The sequence below is a fragment of the Anser anser genome, assembly GCF_964211835.1.
Source record: "Anser anser genome assembly, chromosome: 7".
In the NCBI taxonomy this organism is placed as follows: Eukaryota; Metazoa; Chordata; class Aves; order Anseriformes; family Anatidae; genus Anser; species Anser anser.
In genome coordinates, this window is record NC_139727.1 from 9,065,053 (window position 1) to 9,087,214 (window position 22,162).

The 22,162-nt window shown below is 39.4% G+C and overlaps 2 protein-coding genes across 7 annotated transcripts in view; one reads left to right on the plus strand and one right to left on the minus strand.

Moving 5' to 3' along the window:
• The window catches only part of LOC310902375 (rap1 GTPase-GDP dissociation stimulator 1-like), a 48,501-nt gene extending 36,068 nt beyond the window's left edge, over window positions 1-12,433 (minus strand). Inside the window, exon 1 of the mRNA XM_083843848.1 lies at window positions 327-12,433. Within this exon, the coding sequence (XP_083699974.1) occupies window positions 327-330 (4 nt within the window). The 5' untranslated portion in view covers window positions 331-12,433. The remainder of the gene's footprint in view (window positions 1-326) is intronic.
• The window catches only part of SH2D4B (SH2 domain containing 4B), a 119,803-nt gene that overhangs the window by 32,296 nt on the left and 65,345 nt on the right, over window positions 1-22,162 (plus strand). The window contains exon 4 of one of the 6 annotated variants that reach the window (XM_083843860.1): window positions 12,448-12,588. The exons of 3 other annotated variants lie outside the window; for them this stretch is intronic. Coding sequence is in view for 2 of the 3 variants with exons in the window: in XM_083843855.1 (XP_083699981.1) it covers window positions 21,362-21,545 (184 nt within the window). In the remaining variant the exon portion in view is untranslated. Of the gene's footprint in view, window positions 1-12,447; window positions 12,589-16,254; window positions 21,546-22,162 lie in introns of those variants that run through there. 2 more of the 6 variants (XM_083843855.1, XM_083843856.1) reach the window with 2 other exon arrangements.

A 22,162-nucleotide genomic window follows, 5' to 3' on the forward strand; every position in this document is an offset into this window, starting at 1 on the left:
TTTAATTCCCCTCCAAATATTTTATTCATAAGAACTCATAATTTTCCGGTGCCTTTTTCAGTTTTCATTGTCCTTCTCATAATTTGCTAGTGTTATTTAAACAAACCTTAGTTTTCATTTGAGTGCAAATTGTTAGAAATAGGGGACACAAGATTTCAGGTCAGCTACAGTGATGTGTTTATTATAGAACTACATTTCTATTTTTAAATTATTTTAAATTAGTTTTCTATTTCTAGTACATACATTTGCAATTCCTATATGAGAAAGGAAAATTAATCATGTATTAGCAATCATATCTATCTATAGTTAACAAGAGCTTTACTTACCCATAAAAGCCGCAGCTCTCCAGAGTGGGGACAATAAAGAATAGCTGATCTGTACTGTGAGTCTTTGTCCTTTACAACTAGCAAGCTGTGAATAAGGGAGAGATTTTATAGCTTTCAGGCTGATGAGCAGCCCACAGCACACTTCGCTCTTTTCTCCTTCTCTTTTCTGTGACCCTGCTCTTCAAATGCACCTAATACTCCATAATTACTTAATCCTCCACTACTGCTTGTGTTTCCAGTTCTTAGATGTCATTAACAGAAATGGAAACACAGCAGTTATCATGCTGGGAGAGAACCTTTCAAATCTTCAGAATAATTTATATTGAATTTCCCTTTGCTGTCATTCAGGAAAAGCGATTATTGAATCTAATAAAGAACAGATTTTCAAGAGCCCAGTTCCCTTATTGGCATCTAAGTACACCAGCCAGTTTAAAAAGTGTTTGGTTCCCTGAAGCTACGTCTAAATTCTAGCCAAACTGTGTCAACACCTGAATCTCACCTGGTGGGTGCTGAGCACTTGAGAAAACTTATCTGATCCACATTCACTTTATTATCATTTCTACTTTTCACTCACCCTTCAAGTTCATGTGACTGAAGCATATGTGGCCAAAGTATTGTTTTCTATTCCGTTAAGATAACATTAGAGTCTGAAGCTGCCACTTCTGCCGTACTATTTTTGATCAAGTAGAATGTTTATTAAATGTTCTGTGTTTTGGTGGGAGTAATTGTTATGGGGAACAAAAACACTATTTTCCAAGCAATAGTTTCAAAAAGGTACATTATTTCTGTTGCCTTTTTCAGCCCACTTTATTCTGCTTGATAGTTGAGCTTCTAACATACAAGGCAGTTACAAGAATGGCTTACAGAGTACATGCTGTGCTCCCTTTAGGATCTGCTACAGCCCCCTGACGTTGCTGTAGCATGAGTTTAAGGAAACACTGTCTGCCTGTTAATACTATTTAAAGATTGTTCCGACAAGCAGATTGAGCTTCCCAGTGTGGCACGATGTATTGTCGCGGTTGTGGATTTAGCACTGGGCTCCAAGTCTGCAGTGCTCTAAACTTTGCTGCACTGTGGTGCTATAATGACTGTGATGGTTATAACACTGAAGGGAGTTTAAATCGCTGACTCTTAAAGAAAAAAAGTGATCTGATAATGAGTTTGGAGCCTGAGGATCTTGTTAAGGAGGTTGGAAGTTTTTACTGACTCTTCCTAGATAATTAAAAAGCTGGTCCCCTTGGCTGTGTTTATGGAGAGGGAGGGTAAACTGAATGTTTTTTTTTTTCTCCAGTCATATTGGCATGTTTTGCAGTTTCAAGTAAATTGGAAAATAAAGTCCTAAGGTAAAGATTGCTACATTACATATCCTAAAGGGGGAAACTACTTATTTGTGTATCATTTGTTTGCAATACTACATTTGGAAAAAGTATTCTACAGATACTGGAGAAATATGGTATGTGTTTGACTGTTTAAAAGGGACTGAGATCAGTCATGGATTAAGTTGCTTGTCACAAAACAGTGACACCCTCCTGCCAGCTCAGGGATTTACAACAGGAATTGGCTCTTGACCACTCTTGGGTATCAAAGGTACTGCTGTGGAGATTAGGGTACTGACAATTCTCAGGCAGGATTGCCACAAGCTGTCAGCATGGGCAGAGGTGGTGACATTTCTGAAATGCAAGGGAGAAGGGTAAATGATGGCATGTTACGGGCAAACATGGTAAAGGGTGAAGCCTTTAAAGAGATGTAATACAAAGTATGGTGGGGAGAAGTAGGTGGTACTGTGGCATTAGGTAAGCCAGAAGCATACAGCCTGTACAGGGGCTGCTTCCAGTGCCTTTTGAAGTCAATGGGAGCTTTTCAAAGATTTCAGGTAACACTGGATCAGACTCATGAATGTGTATAAAAAGGTAATAATGGAAAAAAAAAAGTGCCCGTCCTTTGTAAAAGCCTGAAGGAAACAAAATGAGGTGTACAGTAAATTGGTGAAGACAAGTAAGAAATTACATCAGATAAACTCATCTTCAGTGTCGTTCATCATCATGCCTCAGTGAATACTAATGGGAAAACACAAGATCATAATACTGCAAAAAGCACTGACAAGCAGCCAGGTATGGAAATCCTGTGCCAAATGAACTGCGATTTTATATGCAAACTAATCAGCTACAAAGATTATGGCAAAATAAGACGGGATGGGAATCCAAATTTGTAGAACAGCACTGTTAAGCTAAAATGCTCCTTCTGTTTGTATATAGTCCTGTAAACCTGTTGTATAGCAAAACTCAATATTCTTTACCACTATCAGGTGCCAGCTATGCTAGATGCTGTTCAAATGCACAGCGAGAGCAGTTTTTGCTCCAGAAAAGTTTACAACCAAACTGAAAAATCAAAAAAACACCTTGCCGGTAACTTGAGATAGAGCCAATGGCAGAGGCAGCTGGGGGACTTGGCAGTGCTCCTTGGAGGAGGCAGCCCCCAGGAGAGGCATTAGCTGTAGCCAGCGGGGCTGAGAGGGCCAGCATGCTGGCCTGGGTCTACCTGGGTCTGTGCCTCTGTGCAGCTTCTGAAATGAAGCAGGGACTGCTGCTGGGGGAGCCAAGGTGTGTTCATGCCTCCTCTTCTAGGCACATCACTGGATTGAAAGAGATGGAGCAGCTATCTTCTCTGCAGGTGCCTACGAGAATTTCTTTTCAGCAGAAGTAAAAGAAACGATCTAGAATAAATGGAGATTTTTTTCTTTCTTGATGGATGGATTGCTATAAGTAGTTAACCTAATACTTTGCACTGGGATTTCTCTCTCATCTGAAGGTCAATTTATTGTTTTAATTTTTTTGCAAAGTGGAAATGTTTATTGTGGCTTCAGGTAAACTGGCCTCTTCAGGAGAAAAGTGGACAGTGGATACCTGTATTGATCAGCACAGTAAAATGTCAGAAAATGACTGCTAAAGACTCTTTACACAAGGAATCTACGGTGTTTCCATGTATGGTATCATTTTTCTTCTTTGCCTTTGAATACTTATGAAGTGATATTTTAGTCTGGTTCACAGGTCTAGTGGATGCAGTTATTTTGGGAAAATCAAAGATTTTTTAGAAGAGGAACTATCATCGGCTTACTTGCTTAGCATGAAATTTCTGTAACTATGATGAAAATAAACCTAACAGAACAGAAGGGAAAGCGGAGGAGTTGGAGCAGAGGACAAGAACATCAGAGGGTAGAACTAGGGCCCATGGTCGTTCTTCAGCAAACTTTTTTTGGAAGAAATTAGAAATAATGTGATCTAGAACATCCCATTAAGACCCAAGGCAAGCCTCTCATTCTTTGCAGTCAGGAGCAAGATCCTGACTTTGTAGGACTTGGAGTGGTAGAGAGCATGTTGTCAGGCAGGGAGTAGTACACAACTTCACATGGTGCTGTGGGAGAGGTGGCTGCAGTCCTCCCAGAGTGTTGCTGGGCTTCTCTAGCTTCTCTAGCTGTGCGTAGGATATTGAAAGGATTTATTACTCTGAAATTCTTACTAGACTCTGAAGTGCTTTGATGGGGAAGCCATATGAGCAAATAGTAGGCTTAGAGATCCACTTTTGACTTATGAAAATTATTTATTCTTGTTGGTAAAACAACAAGTAGTCACAGATATCGGAGTTCTGCCTGAGATTTCCTGGAAAGAAGCACACAAATCTACTGCACTCTGGACTTACTGTACGTGCTCCCATGCATGTGTTGGATGTGACTTGAGAATGCTGTTGTCGGGGATTTCTTGATGCTTACAATTCTCTTGTAACTACAGCTCTGACTGGACTACAGATATCCCCAAATCCAGGGCAAATTGCCATTATTTGTCTGGAGTACTCTGGCAATAATATATAAACTGGATTTGCATGTATTTAGGGGTCTTGTCTGGAGCTCTGGCAATTTGGTCAGTGTTGTATTGGGGTATACCTGATGGTCAAGTTCTCAAATTCAGGACACTATTTCTTCATGACAAGAGAAGAATTATCAATGAAGAAGTATATGAATTGCTGCTGCCACTGGTATTTCTTTTCAAGCCGTTTATACCAATACACCTTGAATATCGTATTATGTGAAGAATTTGGCCACTAAAAGTTGTCTATCTATTAAAATGCCTCGTTAGTTGTGAATTATGAAATTGAAGCAGTGGGCCAACTGAATACTCTTATTTCACTTTCAGATTGACTTAAGTTGGTTTACCTGTCATGAAAATTCATTTAATCCAAGATAAATGCAGTAACTCTTATGCTTATAGTAGAGACAGGATTTTAAATTAATTCCTTGAAAATGCATTGCATTAAGCTGGAGCAGTGGTTTATTGTAAAGAAGTTCAGCTGGCCACGGCATTTCTTTGGACTTTTCTTTTCCTCGGCTGAAAAACAAACAAACCACAACTTTCTTTGTGTAATTGTGTCCTACTCATTGTAGAGATAAGCTGTTTAGACTTCGAGTGATTAAACTTTTGGTGAGTGTTTTCAAGTTTTTCTCTTTAACTCTGGCAAATGCCAACACTAAGTTTTATCTTCCTCTGGAATAGGATCCTCCTGTCGTATGAAAATATAGAAGCCATAAATTTGTACTATTATGGCTTCATCTTCTTGTGTTGTAAAACTACTTTTTGCACAAAGCATCACAGGTCTACAATTAATTTAATGCCATGCAGTTTTTAACACATCAGTAATCATTTACTTGAAGAAGGTGGTGTCTATACCTACCGTTAACTGCCTGAGACCTTAGAGAATACCTCTTGAGAACATCTCTGATGAAGATCAAATTACTTTTGAAAGTCTGCTTATGAATATCTACTGAGAAGAGTAGGGCCCGATGTTTTGAACTCTTCTGTAATCCTTTCAATGTTCATGTTTTGACAATGAATAATCAGGGAACTCTACAAGGAAAAGTGTTGACCAAAAAGATTAAAACTAAGATGTAGAAAAGGATGATATCTTTTAGTGAATTAATGTGTTAAGTGTGAAAAGCTGAATTTACCACTTAAGGGTTTTTTTCCTGTTCCATCTTTACTACTAGAATAGAATCTGTAATTTCAGTGCTAGGTATTGTCCTTTTCTATACATTGATGAAGTACGTGCATCCTTCAAGCTTGTTTTTGAATAGTTTTGTCTTTCTAATTTTTACATACCATTTTTTTGCTTCCTGTTTAGTGTGATGCTGATGCAATAAAAATATATGTACATACACCCACAGATTTTTATTATCTTTGGTACAGAATAAAAATAGCAACTGAAAATGGAAAAGCAGCATACGCCTGCAGTTAGCCTGAGTATCTTCAGCTGAGGGAAAAAAAAAAACACAACAAAACACCATTATCATCCTTACCCCTTGATTGACTTCAAAGAAACTTATCTGGGGTTTCTCTGTGGCAGAGACCTGGTGGAACTGAAGTCTGTGCTTCTGGAGAGCAGAAAGACTCCCATATTTAAAAAAAAAAAAAAAAAAAAAGGCAGATGAAAAAAGTCATTGCATCACTTCTCATTTTTAAGAAATGCTTCTGGAAGGCAAAGAAGTGACTGACAGGAATAGATGTGATAGTTCGTGATCCTGGTTAAATTTAACTTCAGTTAGGAAACTTGTATGTAAAGATTCAAGTTGCTCTGTTTCCTTATTCTGTGTGAACCATTTTACGAGGCCCACATGCTAACATTTCTCAGAGTTGTCAAAACACAAATCCTAGCCTTGTTTGATGGTGGAGTAGCAGTGTCATGAAAAAAGTCAGATCGACTCTATCAAAGTCATAAGTACTGTTAGTCTCAGGATGAAGGCCAAATCAGTGTGTGGTAAAATTAGTTCTATTCCATTTATACAGGATCTGGATTTATTGTTCTTCACCCCCTGTTATATTTTAAGGATCAGTACTGGGACAAAACAGTTGCTGTGGTTTCAATCCAGAAGATCACTCACCCTCTAAAAATGGGAATTTCACTCCGACTTTGACAGTTTCGTGCTTTGGTCATAGTTGACCAGCACACACTTTTACTGTGATAGTGTAGCTTGCTCTTCTGGGGGATTTGTACAGGGGCTGCTGGTTGAAGTCCTCAGGCTGCTTGAAAGGCTGTTATATAGACGTGCACATTCAGAGCTGCTTCTGACTTGCTGTGTGAAAAGATGCATTTCTTCTCACCCTTTGGTCTGCTCATCCTTAAAAAAGGGTTAACGTTTTGTTCGCTCCCTGGAATATTGAGGCCTAACTGAGTAAGCAGGAAATTAACAGGTTTATAGTGAATTGGAAATCTAACTGTGAATTGCATTAAGGTAGTAAAACCTATGCAATTCTAATGTGTAAGGTCCCGAGCTCTGCTCAGTGGCACAAGAGCTGTGGATCTGTGTGACCAAAGGACTAGTGCAATCAATGGCTTGAGCAACCTAGGAATCCTTTATTACCATGTCTATGGGTCAGAGTTTCATTCTGTGATTCTATGCCTGTAATATATAGCATAGGTGAAAACTTAAGTTGTCATAGCCTTACTGTGATAATTTATACAAAAAAAGAGACAAATTTAACTTTCCATGGGTTTCCTAGCTTTTTTTATTTTTGAGGCTGAGAGATGTCACGTCATTCCATATAACTGACTTTTAAATCCTTTTTTTTCCTTAGGACATTGGTCAAGAAATTTTCTGAGAGAAATCTAATAAAATTCTGAATTCCCTTTCACAAAATAAGGAATGGTTAAAGGAGTATCAGAAGGAATTGTTAAAGGAATATCAGTGATCTGGGGAATTACTGAGCAAATCCCTTATTTAGGTGAACTGTTCTGCCGCCGTACATTTGCAAAATTTTTTACATGCTTTGTGTACCAGGCAGATTTAAAATTAACTATAGATTTTTCGTTCTTCCTGTCTGTTTCAGTAGAAAGATAATTTGCCTCATAACACGTTACAGTAGCAGCTGGCTACACACCACCACAGTGGTTTCAGATTTTTTGTTTTTGACTTTTTTCTTCTACACTGGGAGGATTTGGGTTGTATTTTTGTTTCCACAAAAATAGAATTGTACTCTGACATCTCTGGAATGGAAACTCTGGGATTTCAATTAGAAGACTATGTATACGTATCAAGCTGTGCTGGTAAATCTGGTTGGGAGCTGGCAAATTCTGTTCTGACTGCTATTTGTTGGGAGTAGGTTTTAAATGCAAATTCATCCGGGCACATCAAAGACTCCAGTAATAGGGCCAGTGCAAGGAATGTCTCACATTTATGCCTAGACCTAGCCCCAACTAACCCTTCTTTACAACATTTGTTGATAAATCTGAAATATTTAGGCTTTCACAGAACTTCATTTAGTAAGAACTGTTCCAGTCAGCTCTAATTATGTCCATCTGTGTGACAGCATGTACAACACAGAAGGACAGACTGATCCTGCTTTCTACAATTAGTATGTTTATCACTTAGGGTATTTCATCTCTGTCATGCTCAGGGAAACCACGTAGTTGACTTCAGAATTTGAGCGAGACTGCAGAAAGTAATATTAATGAAATATTCAATGTTTCCAATGTCACTTTTTAATTACCTAAAATCATCAAAATCCTGTTGCTTTTCATTTTACAGTGGATATTTAGAAGGACTTCATTGCTAAGACTTTTTTAGCATCACTTATTTTCTTAGGTCTTCTGAGAATTTGAAGTTTTGCTTCCTTTAATTTTCATTAATAACTCTTTGTTTAGACCGTTTCCCCTTCAGTTCCAAGAGTTGAGACTCAAGAGACAGATTGAGCACCAAATGAGCAATTCAGATTTGAGGTACTCTGTTCCCAACTCCATGCCTCATGAGGCTGTGCGTATTCTAACATCAAAGGAGGGAAGCAGACAGATTCTACAGCTCAGCCATATGGAAAGTTACCGTAGTCCTTGTTAGGGATATTGGAGGATCATTCCAGCTGACCTGGTAGAAGCCTAGAAGATGCAAAGAACCCAACCGTGCTTGTTTCTTGCCATACTTTCCAGAGCCTTGATTAAATACTCTTCTAAATCATTTGAGATATGGATTGTCTATTCTTAAATAAGTATTTGAGTAATAAAACAATCCAGTAGCTGCTTTGTTTGAAGAAAAGGGATGGTGTATTATGCTTACGGTGTTATAAACCTGCTTGAAAAATAAAAACTTACATTAGGATTCACTGAAATTTTTAAAAAAGGCATGCAGAACAATTGAAGCTACCTGAACCTCTGACTTGGCAGGGCACAAAATAGCCTGTAAAATGTTTTGTAAATCCACAAGAAAGTTTATTTATTTATTTATTTATTTTTCATGCTGGTGTGCACACGAATGTGCACATATCCTCTCTGAATTTTCTTTTTGTGTTTATGATGCTCAGAACTGCCTGCATTCTTCCGAGATTGTTGTGGACTTTCTTCATCTTGTTCCACTTCAGTGATAACAATATATCTTTACATGTAAAATGTTATGAGATTTTTTAGTGTGGTGTAGCTTTATATATTTACAAGACTTGTATGATAAAGGAGTGTATAAAGACAGAAATATATCCTGGTATATGATTGCTTATTGAACATTTATGAAAGACCACAAAATGTCTTTGCTCACAAGATCAGGTATTGTTAATGGTGTGAGCTACTTTGTTGAAATATAACAGCTGCAAGTTACAGGGATATATCAGTAACTGAGAACTGCCTTCATATTCAACCCACTGCTGAAATGAAAGTGAATTTATTCAAAAGGAGAATAGGCCATAAGAAGTCCGGAAGTTTTTGTGAGTTTCTGGGAGGCCATCTGCATTCCAGTCTGGATCTTGGTTGAAATTCCGGTTTCAGAATTTCTACGTATCCTGCACTTGACATCCTTAAGTCACAAAGGGATCCACTGTAGCAGAATTTTCTCTGTTGCAATTCCAGATTGCTATTTTTATGGTAAAATATGAGATTTCACCTTATTAAACCAGGACATATTCTGTTTCCTTAATTTTATTTTCAGTTCTTAACACTGCTAGCTCTTCCTTTCCCCTTCTATTTTTTAATGCAGATGTAACTTTAAAATGACTTCCTATGTCAACCATCTGCATCTTTCTGCAGCTTGTTTTTTTTTTTTTTTGTAAATAGGCTATTTAGTCCCTGTTCAACATAATGAGTAGTATCACTCCTAGAGAATGCAAATATTGTCCATCTTGCTCTATGATGGATTTTATTCCCAGAAAATAAAAAGTTTTAACGCAGCATTTTTGTAACAGTGATAAAACTTAAAGAAATATGAAGAAATATGGTCTGAGAACATGTCTGCAGGAATCAATATGAAAAGAAGTTGAAGTAAATAAAGGAGAAAAAAATGATAAATGACAATATGTAGGATCTAGAGTCTTCATTTTATAGCTGAACTCTGTGTGTAGCCTTGGGTTTTGTAGGGAGGGCCTGGAACGAAGCTGGGGCAGTTCAAATACCTGTGTAGCCCAGAGTAGCCTCAAGGTTGTTCTAGTGCTCTACCTGCTTTTCTTGGCCCAAAGGGGCATGGACATATGCATTTTTTCTCCAAATAAGCATCCTGTTTTATAGCATCCTGCCAATGCCTCCTAGCTCAGCCTTCAGCTGTCTGTTTTCTTGTTTTTGTGAGCTGCTGTACAGACTACAGAGCAACATGACCCATGGGACAGGAGTCCTCTGGGAACTAGCTAAGCTGGTTGTATGCTCCCTGTGGCTTCTGAGGAGCTGTACTGGGGATAACGATTTGGCCTGCATTTCCCTCTTCACCTCCATATCACATAATACTCCCACATGTATGCTTCTGCTTACTAGGCTTTTTTTTCCGTGAAAGATGTAGTGTCTGATCCCAATTCTTCAGTGACCTACAAAGCTGTTTAATATTACACACTCTAGCTAATCCCATTGATTTTTAGTAGAGTTGCCTTTATTGCATAAAGTTAAGTGCTTGCTTCAGTCTGTATTTTCATTAACAGCTGGTCCGACAAAGGAAGGACTCTCTGCTGGTGACAAAGCTGCAAGCAAATCCAATAAATCCTAGAGAGGGATAGAAAATTGCTTTGTTTTCATTTCTATAATAGTTATGGTTATAAGGATTATTACTTTATATGATCAAAGTAAAGACTAAATAAAATTATCAGCCCAAGTACTGCATTACTCTGGTGCCTTCTGGCAGTTATCATGTTTAAGTACTAACTCCTTTGTGCTATTCAGTGACAACTCCATTTGGGAACAGTCTGTCTGACTGTTGGGTGAGTTTATAGATTCATAGTAAATAAGCCAGAAGGCACTATTAGATCATCTTGATCATCACAGGCCATTAAAAATTCCCCCAGTTATCCATGTAACATTTGTTCCTAAGGCTGGAAATAATAGTTCTATGACCTTTCTGAATTCCATAGGAGAAAATGAAGCGACTTCACAGGAATTACTGGAATACTCTAACACTCAGAAATCATGCTTAATTTGGTTTGCAAAGAACTGGTCATGGTGTCAATAGAGAAAAATGAAAAATTTACTGATAACTTGGGCCTTCAGCTTTATGTTAGTGCATGAGTAATTTCACTAGGAGACTAACGATCACCAGGATAATTTAATCAAAGGAACTGCCTGTATCCATAAGACACAACTTACTGTGTGTCTCAGTTGAAACTCAACAGTATTAATGTTAAAATCTCTTCCTCTAGTAAATAGATCACATTTCATCAAATTAGAGGGACCAGGTCTACCTCCATGGTTCAGACAGCCAGGCGGTGGTTTATGTGAACTGTTTTGAGTATTTAGGAATGACTAAATCCCAATGCCCCACCTTTACTTCCATAAACTAATCTGATCTACTTGCTTGGTCTCACAGGGAATAAATGAGCTCTTCCACCTAATAGGTTTTGGTGGGAGGTAGCAAGGGCAGCCTAAGTCCAGCTTCTAAGGACGGGCCAGCCTTGTGGATAGGATGGAGAGCTGGGCCTCACACTGCATGGGGGATGATTTGTGCCAGCCTGGCCTGACTATTGGAGTTGTGAGAAAGAGGACTAAAAGAAGGCTAAGGGAAAAACAATGAGGTGGGCTTTTTTGTGTGTGGTTGTTTTTTTAGTTTAGAGCAGAACAGTTAGTTAAGGCGTCTGGAGTTCATGGCAGCGTGGATGTGAGGGGATCTCTGAGCAACTCCGTTGTGCAGTTAGGGCGAGTGATCTATGGAAGAGAAGACAAGAACAAATACGATGGCAGCTACTGGTGTGCAGTATGGTAAATAAGCCTTGGTATGAGACATCAGATTCCTGAAAATGTCACTGGAGGTGAGCCAGTGACATGCAAACAAATTTCATGGAGCTCCAGTCATTCTAGCTATAATAAAAATATACCTGCAGGCAACTGTGAGTGACTTTGAACTGGAGGCTGTAGTCATTACAGACGTAAGACTGCCCTGCAGAACGTGAATATGGCCGTGATAGGAGCAAATTCTGATAACTGAATTGCAGCAGCCAATCCTCTAGATTTCTGAGGATGGCAGACAGCAGCTTGTGTCATTCAGTACTTCGCAGAAAATGAAAGGGAGATCTGATCTGCTGATGAGCCATACACGTAACATCGAGAGAAGAGAAATGTGAAACAGTAGTAGTACATTTTCTCCCATCTGGTTGGCAGACTTACTGCCCTACGGTAAGCTAAAGAGGTGCTTAAAGAATTTTAAGGTAAACACATGAAAATAATCTTGTTTGGCAATTGCAGATAATCTTATTTTGGGTAATCACCAAATATCCTCTTGAGTGTGCATAGGTGTCTTAAGATGACTTAGTAAACGGAGAGAGGGGACCTGGACCAACAGCCATAACCTACTTGAATCCATTGTTACTCAAGAATAGCTAGAAAATTTGGCCAACGTATGGTATGTGTCTTTTCACAGGAACTTGATTAGTACAGTGGTAGTTTTTCCAGAACAAGAGTTTCTGTACCAAGAAATTATTCAATCACGAGTAGCTTAGTCATTTTGTGACCATATTGTGTAGTGTATTTAATATAACATGATGTGTTCCCTTTGCGTATTTGAGCCATAGGGAATGTAGAGGAGGCTCATCTGCTTGTTGGGAGAGAGGAAAGGTACCACAGGGATAGTACAGTCCTCTCTTGAAGTGAGAGAAGTGAGGGTGAATTTACTCGAACTGGTCCTCTTTCTCAGAAGGTAGCTGTCAAAAGTGGATGGAGGCTTAGCACAGGAAGCAGCAGTGGAAACCTCAATGCAGAAGTTTAGAAGAAAGGAAAAAATAAACAAGGGCATGAAGAACTACATTGAGTGGCATTGCTGGAAAAGGATGAGGAGGTACGTGTTACGACTGAGGACATGGTAAGAGAAGACAGGATGAGGGAAATACAGCTCTTGTTACCTCATATGCCCATCATACGGGTGTGATGGGGCACATCCCTATTGTGAAATTTGGATCTGTCTTGACTTTGCAAAGAGCTTTGAAGTGTGTATTTTCTCTGTCAGCTGAATGGAACACAGACGGAAATGCCAGAGCTGCTAAGGCTTGTATTGTGAAAATGAGTCAGCAGGCTTAATCCAGGCTTTGTGGCTTGAAACTGTGAAGATGATTACAGTCAGGAAAAAAAAGTCTCAACAATATCTCGAGCTGTTCTTTGTCCCGCAGTCTATGACAAGAATGGAGAAGGTCTTAAAAAGGCTATGAGGTAAAAAGAAAGGATTTTGAAAATACCTTAGGTATTGGTCTTTAAACCTTTTGAGCAGCACCTCGGTGTCAAGACACAGAAAGTACTGAATATGGCTTGCTGCAGGAAGTTAGGGGTCTTGTGGTAGAGGATTTACCACCTTAAGGGGTGGGCAGCAAGTGAAGCTGAAAATTTCAAAGGGCTTTAAAGAACAGTATAATGGAAAAAATTTTTGTGGAAATATCTGCTCTCTGCCTGACTCTTGAAAATGAGAAACAGTCTGGCTTTTTATATTGAAATATGTATTCAAAACAAAACAAACAAACAAAAAAAACCACAACAAACAAAAATAAACAAAAATGGCAGTTAGCTCTTGCCAGCTGAATTATTGATCAAGTCCTGCAAACAAGAGTCCAGTGGCCTAAAGAAATCCTATGAAGTCTGTGGGATTTTACTGCCAGCAAAGATGACAAGAATAAGAAGTGGCTTAAATAGGCAAAATGCTATGCCCTGAAAGAAAATCACTTGCATGATGCCACTAAAGCAAGAAATTTTGTATATAAAGCTGATGAGTCATTTAAACAATTAAAAATTTTGCTATCGGTAGCCTTCAATTACACCAGTAATCAATTTAGCTGCCATAATGCAGTGTCTAATATGATGTGAAGTTGATATGATATGACTGCAGCATTATACATAATGCAGATAAATTGTACCAGGGAGTATATTAAAGAAAATTAGGTCTCACATGATACATTTTGATGTACTTACAGTTAGATGGAAAAAGGTGAACTTAGTGAGCATCTTCATAAGTTAATACATATCTGAGAGAAGAAACTCACATAATTTAGAATGTGATATCTCTTGGGTAGCTCATTGTAATGGATTTCATTGAAAATATACCAAACTCTGGAATAATTTCGTGTAGCAATTAGGTCATGGAATCCAAGGGTCTCTTGGGCTTTGCAGATACACAAAGTGAATAATTCATGTAAAGGATAATATTAAATTCCTTCTTAAAGTTACGTAGCCTGTGGTTATGCAGGCAGGTGTGTGCTGAGGGGTAGGGAAGAGAAGAGCAGACCATAGCAGTATGCTTTAGGTAGCTGCCTGTACTTAAAGTCTCACCCTGGGTTAACAGTTTGTTACAAAGATCAGATAGGAAGGGCGGATAAGTAAATCAATAAAAAGAAAAGGTGTGTGGAGCCTTGGGAAGAGCCTATCAATCAGGAGTTGAAAGGCAACCAATTCCACTTTGAAGAGTCACGGATGGCCTCCCTCAGCTACGCAGACTTCTGCTGAGAAACAGATGGACTGATGCATTCTGTACTTAAGTAGCACAAAGCTGAACTGCAGTGTGCAGGATAAGCACATGCTGCATTTAATATAGAGCAGTTTAACATCAGGATCTGATGTGAGCAAGGGAGTGTAAATAGGAGAGTAGGGGGCACTGTATTCTGCATGTATTTTTAACTAAAGTTCATTGGAGACTGTTGCCAGTGGGCCTTTTTGTCTATGTTAAGGCCAGAGCAGATCCCTACAGACACTTAGTGAGCTATAATTGCTTCCTAAGCAGAGCCTGCTGTCTGCCAACCAAATACACCCCTCTCGTAGCGGAGGGTCTGATTAGTGGTTTGTAAACAATTCCAAAGACACCAGGACAATCCAAGTGAGAGGACAGTAGAGCACTGAGAGCTCTGGGTTCTCTGCAGTGTGAGTGTGCTTTCCTTCTTTCTCAGCCCCCTCCCTGTGAATGGCTCCCTCTCTAGTGCTGGCGGCTTCTAGGACCCTTACTGCTGCTTCCAGACTTATGTACCATGTTTTCTCAAGGTAACCTTCTCAAGGAACCTTGAATTTTTTATCTGTTTGGTTTACTTTATTAGCTTTCCCTCTTAGATTATCTGTTTTTATGGTAGATGTTTCATTCTGCATTTGAAAAACTATGATGGGACTTGCCAGCTCTTTTTATCTTGCTATTGTGAATGTATTGATAACAATAAACATCACATATGTAATGTTCTAGTTTGGGTTGTATCCATTTCTACTGCTATAAAAGCATTAAAATTAAAACAAGTCTAAACTTAAGAAAGTTGACGAACTTCTGTTAACCTCAGACCTTGGTAATGTAGGTCAGAATTCCAAATATCTGCTATCAACTTGAAGAAAAATTGGAGTGCTGCCCTTTCTACCCAGCTTCTCAAATCTTTGATAAATTGTGCTGAACCATGGAGGCATTACAGGCTCCAGTGTAATCGTGTGTACAACAGCTGTAGCACTGAACACAAAGGGATAGACCTAGTGTAATCTTGCTGGGGAGGATTGCCATGCTGCCAGGCAAAAATCACTGATGTGACTTCTGAAGGGCAAGTGGTTGTGCAGAGTACAGAGAGAGAATTAACCTTAGGAGAGCAGAATAATACAGATCACTCTATAGTCTGCATCTCCGCACTTCAAATACTACTTTCTCAGTGTTAGTTCTCATATATTTTCTTTCTCTGTTGTCAGTGCTATCTATCTTTGGGATTGTCTATTTTTTGCAGGAGGCTGAGGTGTAAGAGATTCGAATCTTGGGGAGAAAAAGAAAAAAACACAATAAACCAAACACAGCTATCTGATGAGACTCCTGCCAGTGTAAATCTTCATTGCAGCATTAAAATCCTGTTAGCATTGCTTCACATACAGCTGTGTGAATGACAGCATGATAAGATAGATTTTCTCATTTACTGGTTTGCAGTTCTTCTGCTTTTCATTTCTTAAGACAAAGTTTTAATTTATTTCATTCCTATTTTGCTATAGAGACCTCAAGTTTTCCTTTTTCTTTTTTTTTTTTTCTCTCCTGTTTGGTTTATGGCGGTGCCTCATAGAAATGCTAGTCTTGAACAAGTAAAGAGAAGATGATAAACATGCAAAGTCAGTCCATACTCTGAAAGCACTAGACAGTCTGATTTGCTGATACGAGCCCTGTATGGAAAAGGAAGGTCTGGAAAACATACACTTATCCTTGCTCTATGTGATGCTTTGTAATGGAATAGCAGCTCTAGGGAAATGATCTGCTAATCATTCTGAACCCTCTGCAGATTATGCTGTCGACTTTCAGCCAGCTTTCTGAGCTTGTCCTGAGTCCCAGCTCGTTTTAGCCCTTAGAGGGAGCCACAGACTTGACTATGGAACTGGAGGAAAAAGGCAGGTTCTGTTACATCCTATCTCTGAAGGAGGAGGTGGGGAAGGGATGATTTTCAATTGTTTATTTCTAGTTTTTAATTGACAGCAATGTGCAAATCAGGCACAAGACTGGTTTCTTGAGGTGAGTCCTCTAATGTATTTACTTTTCTAGTGACAGATTTGTTTGTGTTTAGAAGGTCTCATAAATACATTAATTTACCTTCCCCTCCCACACCATTCAGTTCCAGTTTCCACTGTTCTCATTTTGATGCTGACACAGCAGGACTTGAAAAATTACACATATTGTACACTGCTACCTCTTGGAAAAAAAGATAAAAAATATTAAGGCTGCAGACTTCAGTCACATTTTTGTTGCCACATTTTCTGTTTATTCTTCCTTAATTTTATCCCCTTCTTTATGGAGAGAGGTGTATTATTCCCCTCCTTCCCCATAGTATGTAGGTTATAGCAGAATATTTTTATGTAAATGACATGGCTAAAGTAGGTTATGTGGCTGTGTTACAAAATCCAAATGGAAATGCTTTCTGCTGGTTCAGCATTCATCAGCATTGCCAGTGAGCTGTTAAGTCCAGGGAATAGAGGATGCGCATGTGTGGAAGAAAATGGATGAGGTGAGCAAGCCTGGGCCAATTAAGCACTTTCCCCTTTTCTTAAAAGTGGAGCTAAAACACTTGAACTAAAAAATGGAACTAAACCACACATGCCTCTTCTTCCCCTCCCCAGCAGATGAATTCTGGTGGTAATGCTGAGGATTGCTTATCCAGAAAGATGCTATACCAGAGACTGGGACAATGTGTGTCTAGTCCCAGAAGATACTGTTAAAGATTGAAGGAAACTCCAGTATTAAATTTTAAACAGTTCTGAGCTCCTTGCTGAGACTACTGCTAATTAGAACATCAAGTTGTGTGGCAGTTATAATAGGGTAACAACTGCCAGCACAGAACTGCATTGGTGATAATCTTCTATTTTGCACATAAGCTCTTGAGATGTAATCTTTTCCTGTAATGATTTTAGCTTAGTTTGGAGCATTGAAATAGGGGTTACCAAGATGAAAAAGCAATGGAGAGGTCATTGTCCTTATAAGCAATTCAAAATATTTCCTAGAAAGGCTGGGAAGATGAAGAGTGCTGCCAGTCAGGCACCCTTACTCCAAATTTCTCTGCTCTTGTGAGTCATTATTTATCCATATCCTAATTAGGTCTGGGAAAGGAAGGAAAGAGAGAGAATTTTTATGTTGCAATAGAAGGTTTTAATTCATGTTTTGTCTGACTTGATCTCCTGTTTCTCAGCTTTCTGACTGGGTTGGCTGGAGCTGCTAAGCCCAGCCATTACAAAATGTGAACAAATCCTAGAGGAAGAAAGTTTTTAAAACTAGATTTGTTGTCTCTTCAAGGTTGCCTTTTGAGCTTCAGACCTTGTGGGTTTTCCAAATTTTCGCAGAAACTAGGAGAATTCATACTGCTTTCTTCACGGTAATTTGGACTTGGTTTATTTGTTTGGATTATTTCAGAATAGTTGAACTATAAAACAAGAATCCATGTGTACTAGGTTAAAAATTCAGTCGTGGATTTGCATAGGATGCTGCTAGGAATATTTTGAGTCCAGACGACAGGTTCACTGAGGTAGCCAAGGGAGAAGCAGCCCTTTTATCACTTTAATAGAGTCAGACATCTCTTTTATTTGTTGTTGTTAAGGGGAGTAGACTGTGAAAACAGTCTACTTTTAAAGATCACCAAAGGCCAAATGTGAGGAGGGCATTAATGTCTAAAATGATGCCTCCCACAGGAAGACAAAAGCAGTGTAGAAAGAGAACAGTAGGAAAGAATATTAGTATAAAAGTGTTCTCTTCCAGTGTGCTCCCCTAGCACGCTGGGGTGTCAGGATGACCAGCAAGACACAGGTAACAATGCGGCTTTACTCCCTGTTCACCTCTCAGTGAGAGAAGCCAGACTCCTCCTTCCTCTGTGAATGAGGATACAACACAAAAAGAAAGACTGTAACAGAGGAAGTTGATTGGATTCATAGCTGCTATTAGATTATATCGCTTCCAAGTGTGACCTTTTAGAAAAATAAATAAATAAATGTTTTCCCCACAAATTAATTCCATTTAATCATTTGGTTACTGTTCTCAGATATTTTGGGTAAATAATCTTCAGGCAATGGGTTGTTCATGAAGTATTCATTTCATCTCCCTGCTCTTGCTATTTTTATTGTGTGATTGCTCATTGAACATTACCAGCAGTTGCCTAAAAATTTGTTTGTATTCTGTCTTGCATCTTGGATCTCCATTCTGAGCTACTTCTGCACTTAAATGCTGTTCAGAAATGGTTCCTGCTTCTTATCATGGTTAAATGCACATAATCCTTGATGAAGAGTTTGTTCTTTGCACTGTGATAGCTTGCGATCACGATTTGATTTCTGTTCTGTGAAGTCAAGTAAAATAAAATAAGAAAGATGACAAATGGGTAGAACAGCAAAACTGCTTGCCCTGAAGCCTTTACAAAGGCGAGTCTTTTTCAATTAGTGCCAAAATGTGAAGCTACAGCTCTAGTATAATTGAATAAAAGCAGAGGAAGAAAGGCCAAATCCCCCAGGCTCTCCCCCTTCTATACCTGACCAAGAAAGATAGAATAAGCAAGGAGAAGCAAAGTCTTTCTTCCTTTAGGTATTTTCTTGCCAGACTCTATTTCTTTAAAGAAAACAACAAACAAAACAAGGTTAAAACATTTTTTTACGAGACAAAACCTGTACAGAGATTCTGAACTGCAAAGCAACTTGTGTGTGAACTCCACTCTGTACAGCACAAACATGGTGAGATCTGAAACTCCTCTTTGGCTGAGGGTATCATTCAAGTCGAGTCTTTGGATTGGTGCTTCCATGTGCTAGTGTCTTTCCTGAAATTTAGTTTAGATCAAAGGCATTTTCTGCTTATATTATGATAATGTTTTGCTCTCTTCAAAAGTGTTACATGAATAGGCAATAATAGTATGAGGTTTTGATTTTGAGCATCATGCAAGTCAATAAGAGTTTAAGACATACATATCTATAAAGCAGGATTTTTTGTGAGGAAAAATGGTACGTAATTATGCAGTTAAAGGATAGTGTTGTTACAGGCACACAGAGGAGCTAGTACACAAAAGCTTATATTTTTTCTAAGTACGCTCTCAGAATTTCTTAGATTTTCTTTTTAACTTCGTGGCCATAACGTTGAATGTGCAGTCCTGCCCAGACACCTGCTATGCCACTCCACGGCACAGACTGCTGCCATTGTAACTGGGAACTTCCTATGTTCGCCAGCAGAGGAAAGAGGCCTGTGTCTGACTGAATGCATGTGGTTATTAGTTTGAGTTGGGACTGGCAAGTCTGTGTGCCCTTGCCCTCTTCTCCTTCCTTTTCCTTTCCCCAATGAAGGAAAACAGAGAAAAATCCAGGGGAGTGAGAAAGGGGAAAACGTGCCGCAGATTTGTGTCCTTCTCTGCTCAGGAATTGAGGTGAGGCCTGGAGACAGACTTCAGGGGGCACCTGCATGTTACGTGCCCTGGTTGATCTCTCTCTGCAGGAGAAATGCATCGCTTTGTTTTATGTATCATCTTCCTGAACACTGTCTTTGTAGGATAGCTGAGTACAACTGAAGCTTTAGAACTTTTCATTTCTGGTCTCAGTGTGGGCAAGCAGCAGGAAGAAACAATAATGTATGAGTAATATAATATTAGGTAATTAAGCGAGCAGGCATCTTCCTGTCACCTTTTGTGCACATTAGTAAGGAAATGTTGCTGATGGAGGATGGGGATACGTATATTTGCATTAAGCTAGAATATTTTATATGAAAAATGATGTAGGTGAACGGTGGATGGATCATCTGTGTTCCCCTTCCCTACAGAGAATCTTGTGCTACCACGATTACCCCAGGTTAGATATCTTACTTCTGAAAATTGTTAACTACAAGGAGTAGAAAAGGAGGATGACTGCTCTGCGATTCTGCTCCACTGCCATGCCTTTGGCCTGAAAGGAAGGGCCTGGGAGTGACGCTCCGATCCCTCTAACACCACAGTGTGTTTTTTCCCCATACAGCCAAGTCCACCTTCCAGTGGCAGAAATGAGATTAGAAGAGGTATCTTGTGCAAATATCATGCAGTGGGATGCCACTCAGCACGTGTTCTTGTGTGTTCTTCCTTTTTTACTGCTCGGAGGGGCCACATCTGTTGTCTCCTCAGAAGGTGGCGCCCTGGAGGAGCTGGGCATTTGCCCTGTGAAAGTTGGATCTGGAATTCAGTGTATTTTTTTTTTCCATGTATCTAATTGACTGTTGGCCCTGCTGCTGTAAAATAGTATTTTGCTGAGTTTGGTACAAACTTTGTTGAATAGTGAAAGGTCACAATTTGCTTGAAGAACAGCGTTCTATCTTTCTCCAGTCGCAAAGTGGAAAATGAATTAACAGCAGGACTTGCATAGTCCGCATGAACTGCTGAGAACTAACTCTTGTTTAATTAATATTAATTTACTATTTATAAAGTGATAACAAGCTTCTTGTGGCTTTTATTACATCTGCTTTTAGTTTTAAAGGCATTTTAATCAGTTTGCATGACTGTATTTGTCAGCACACCGGGTAAATATGAGCTCTGATACCCTTTTGAGACCAGTTAACAGGTTAGGCTGGGAAATAACATGCAAGCTCATTTCTCCTCTCTTATCAGAAGAGATCAGTTCCCAAAGTGACATAGATATTGTTGGTGTAGGTGATACCTTTAACCATGACATCACTTTAAACCCCCAGGGCAATGCTTAGACCCTTGGGAGTGTATTACCACTTCAGCTGAAAGTGTGAGACTTTCTTTACATTGAATTTCTTTCTACTCAACGGAGTAAAAATGATGGGTTCAGTCAAGAATCCTTTATTTTTACCTGAATGCAGTCAGGACTACTAAAGGAACTTATCATTATTTCTCCTGAACTTTCATTTTTTTTCCTTATCCTTCCCCGTTCCTCCCCCGTCTTTCACTTGACACCTGTCACTGCCTTTGGTGGATGAGATAAGCAGAGAACTCTGCACTGTAAGAGAAGAGGAGCAGAATATGCCCACAAGAAGAGGAACAGAACAAGAAGAATCGAGCCTTTGCTGGGCAGGCAGGCGTGGGAGAGCTCCTTTGCTGCAGGTTGCTGTCTGGAGTGCTGGACGTGGGGTTTTGTCACTGTAGTGAGGATAGTTGGGAGCAGGTTTATCTCTCTTTTTTCTTGGAGTCGTCATGCTGCAGCAAATTTTGCGTGATATGTATATTGACCCCGAGCTCCTGGCAGAGCTGAACGAAGAGCAAAAGCAGATCTTGTTCTACAAAATGAGAGAAGAGCAGCTGAGGCGCTGGAAGGAGAGGGAAGAAAAAGCACGAATGGAGGAGGCTGTGCTGAGAAGGACAGCGAGGCGCAAACAAAGTAAGCTTTGTGACCTCCTGTGCTTGCTCCGGAGATGGGGGAGATGGGCATGAAACTGTCTATGATACAGCATGTCTGGAAGAGATTACAAGGAAGAGTGCCAGCTGTCCCCTAGGATAAGAGCAGAGCAAGCATGTGAAAACAAAGAAATGTGTTTTCATGCAATATATAGTTAAGCTATGGGGCTCCATCCACAGTCTGTTATGGATACTAAATGTGTATGTTGATTTAAAAAGCAAATAAGCAAACTCATGGAAAAAAAATATTAAATGTTCTTGAAGTGTCATTACCAAGTGTTTGATCTGGGGTTCAAGTGGTTTAGAATAAGTAGGAATATTTATTTCCTTGCTGTCCCCTGTGAAGAAGTGGCTTCCATCTCGTTGCCTATTAACAAGATGAAGTTGTCAGGCTGATGCGGGATAGAAAATTTCCTCATGGAAATGTAGTTGCAGCGAAACCTCACTCAACATGGAGATGTTGCAGAGACCTGTCAAACATCCCTTTTCCTGTGAAGGAAAGGGCCAAAGGCCTTATCCTGTCTTCAAACCAATTCAAATCTGAATTTTCAAAATCACTAATGGTCTTGGGTAGCTGATTTTGCAGAAGTGCCTTAATAG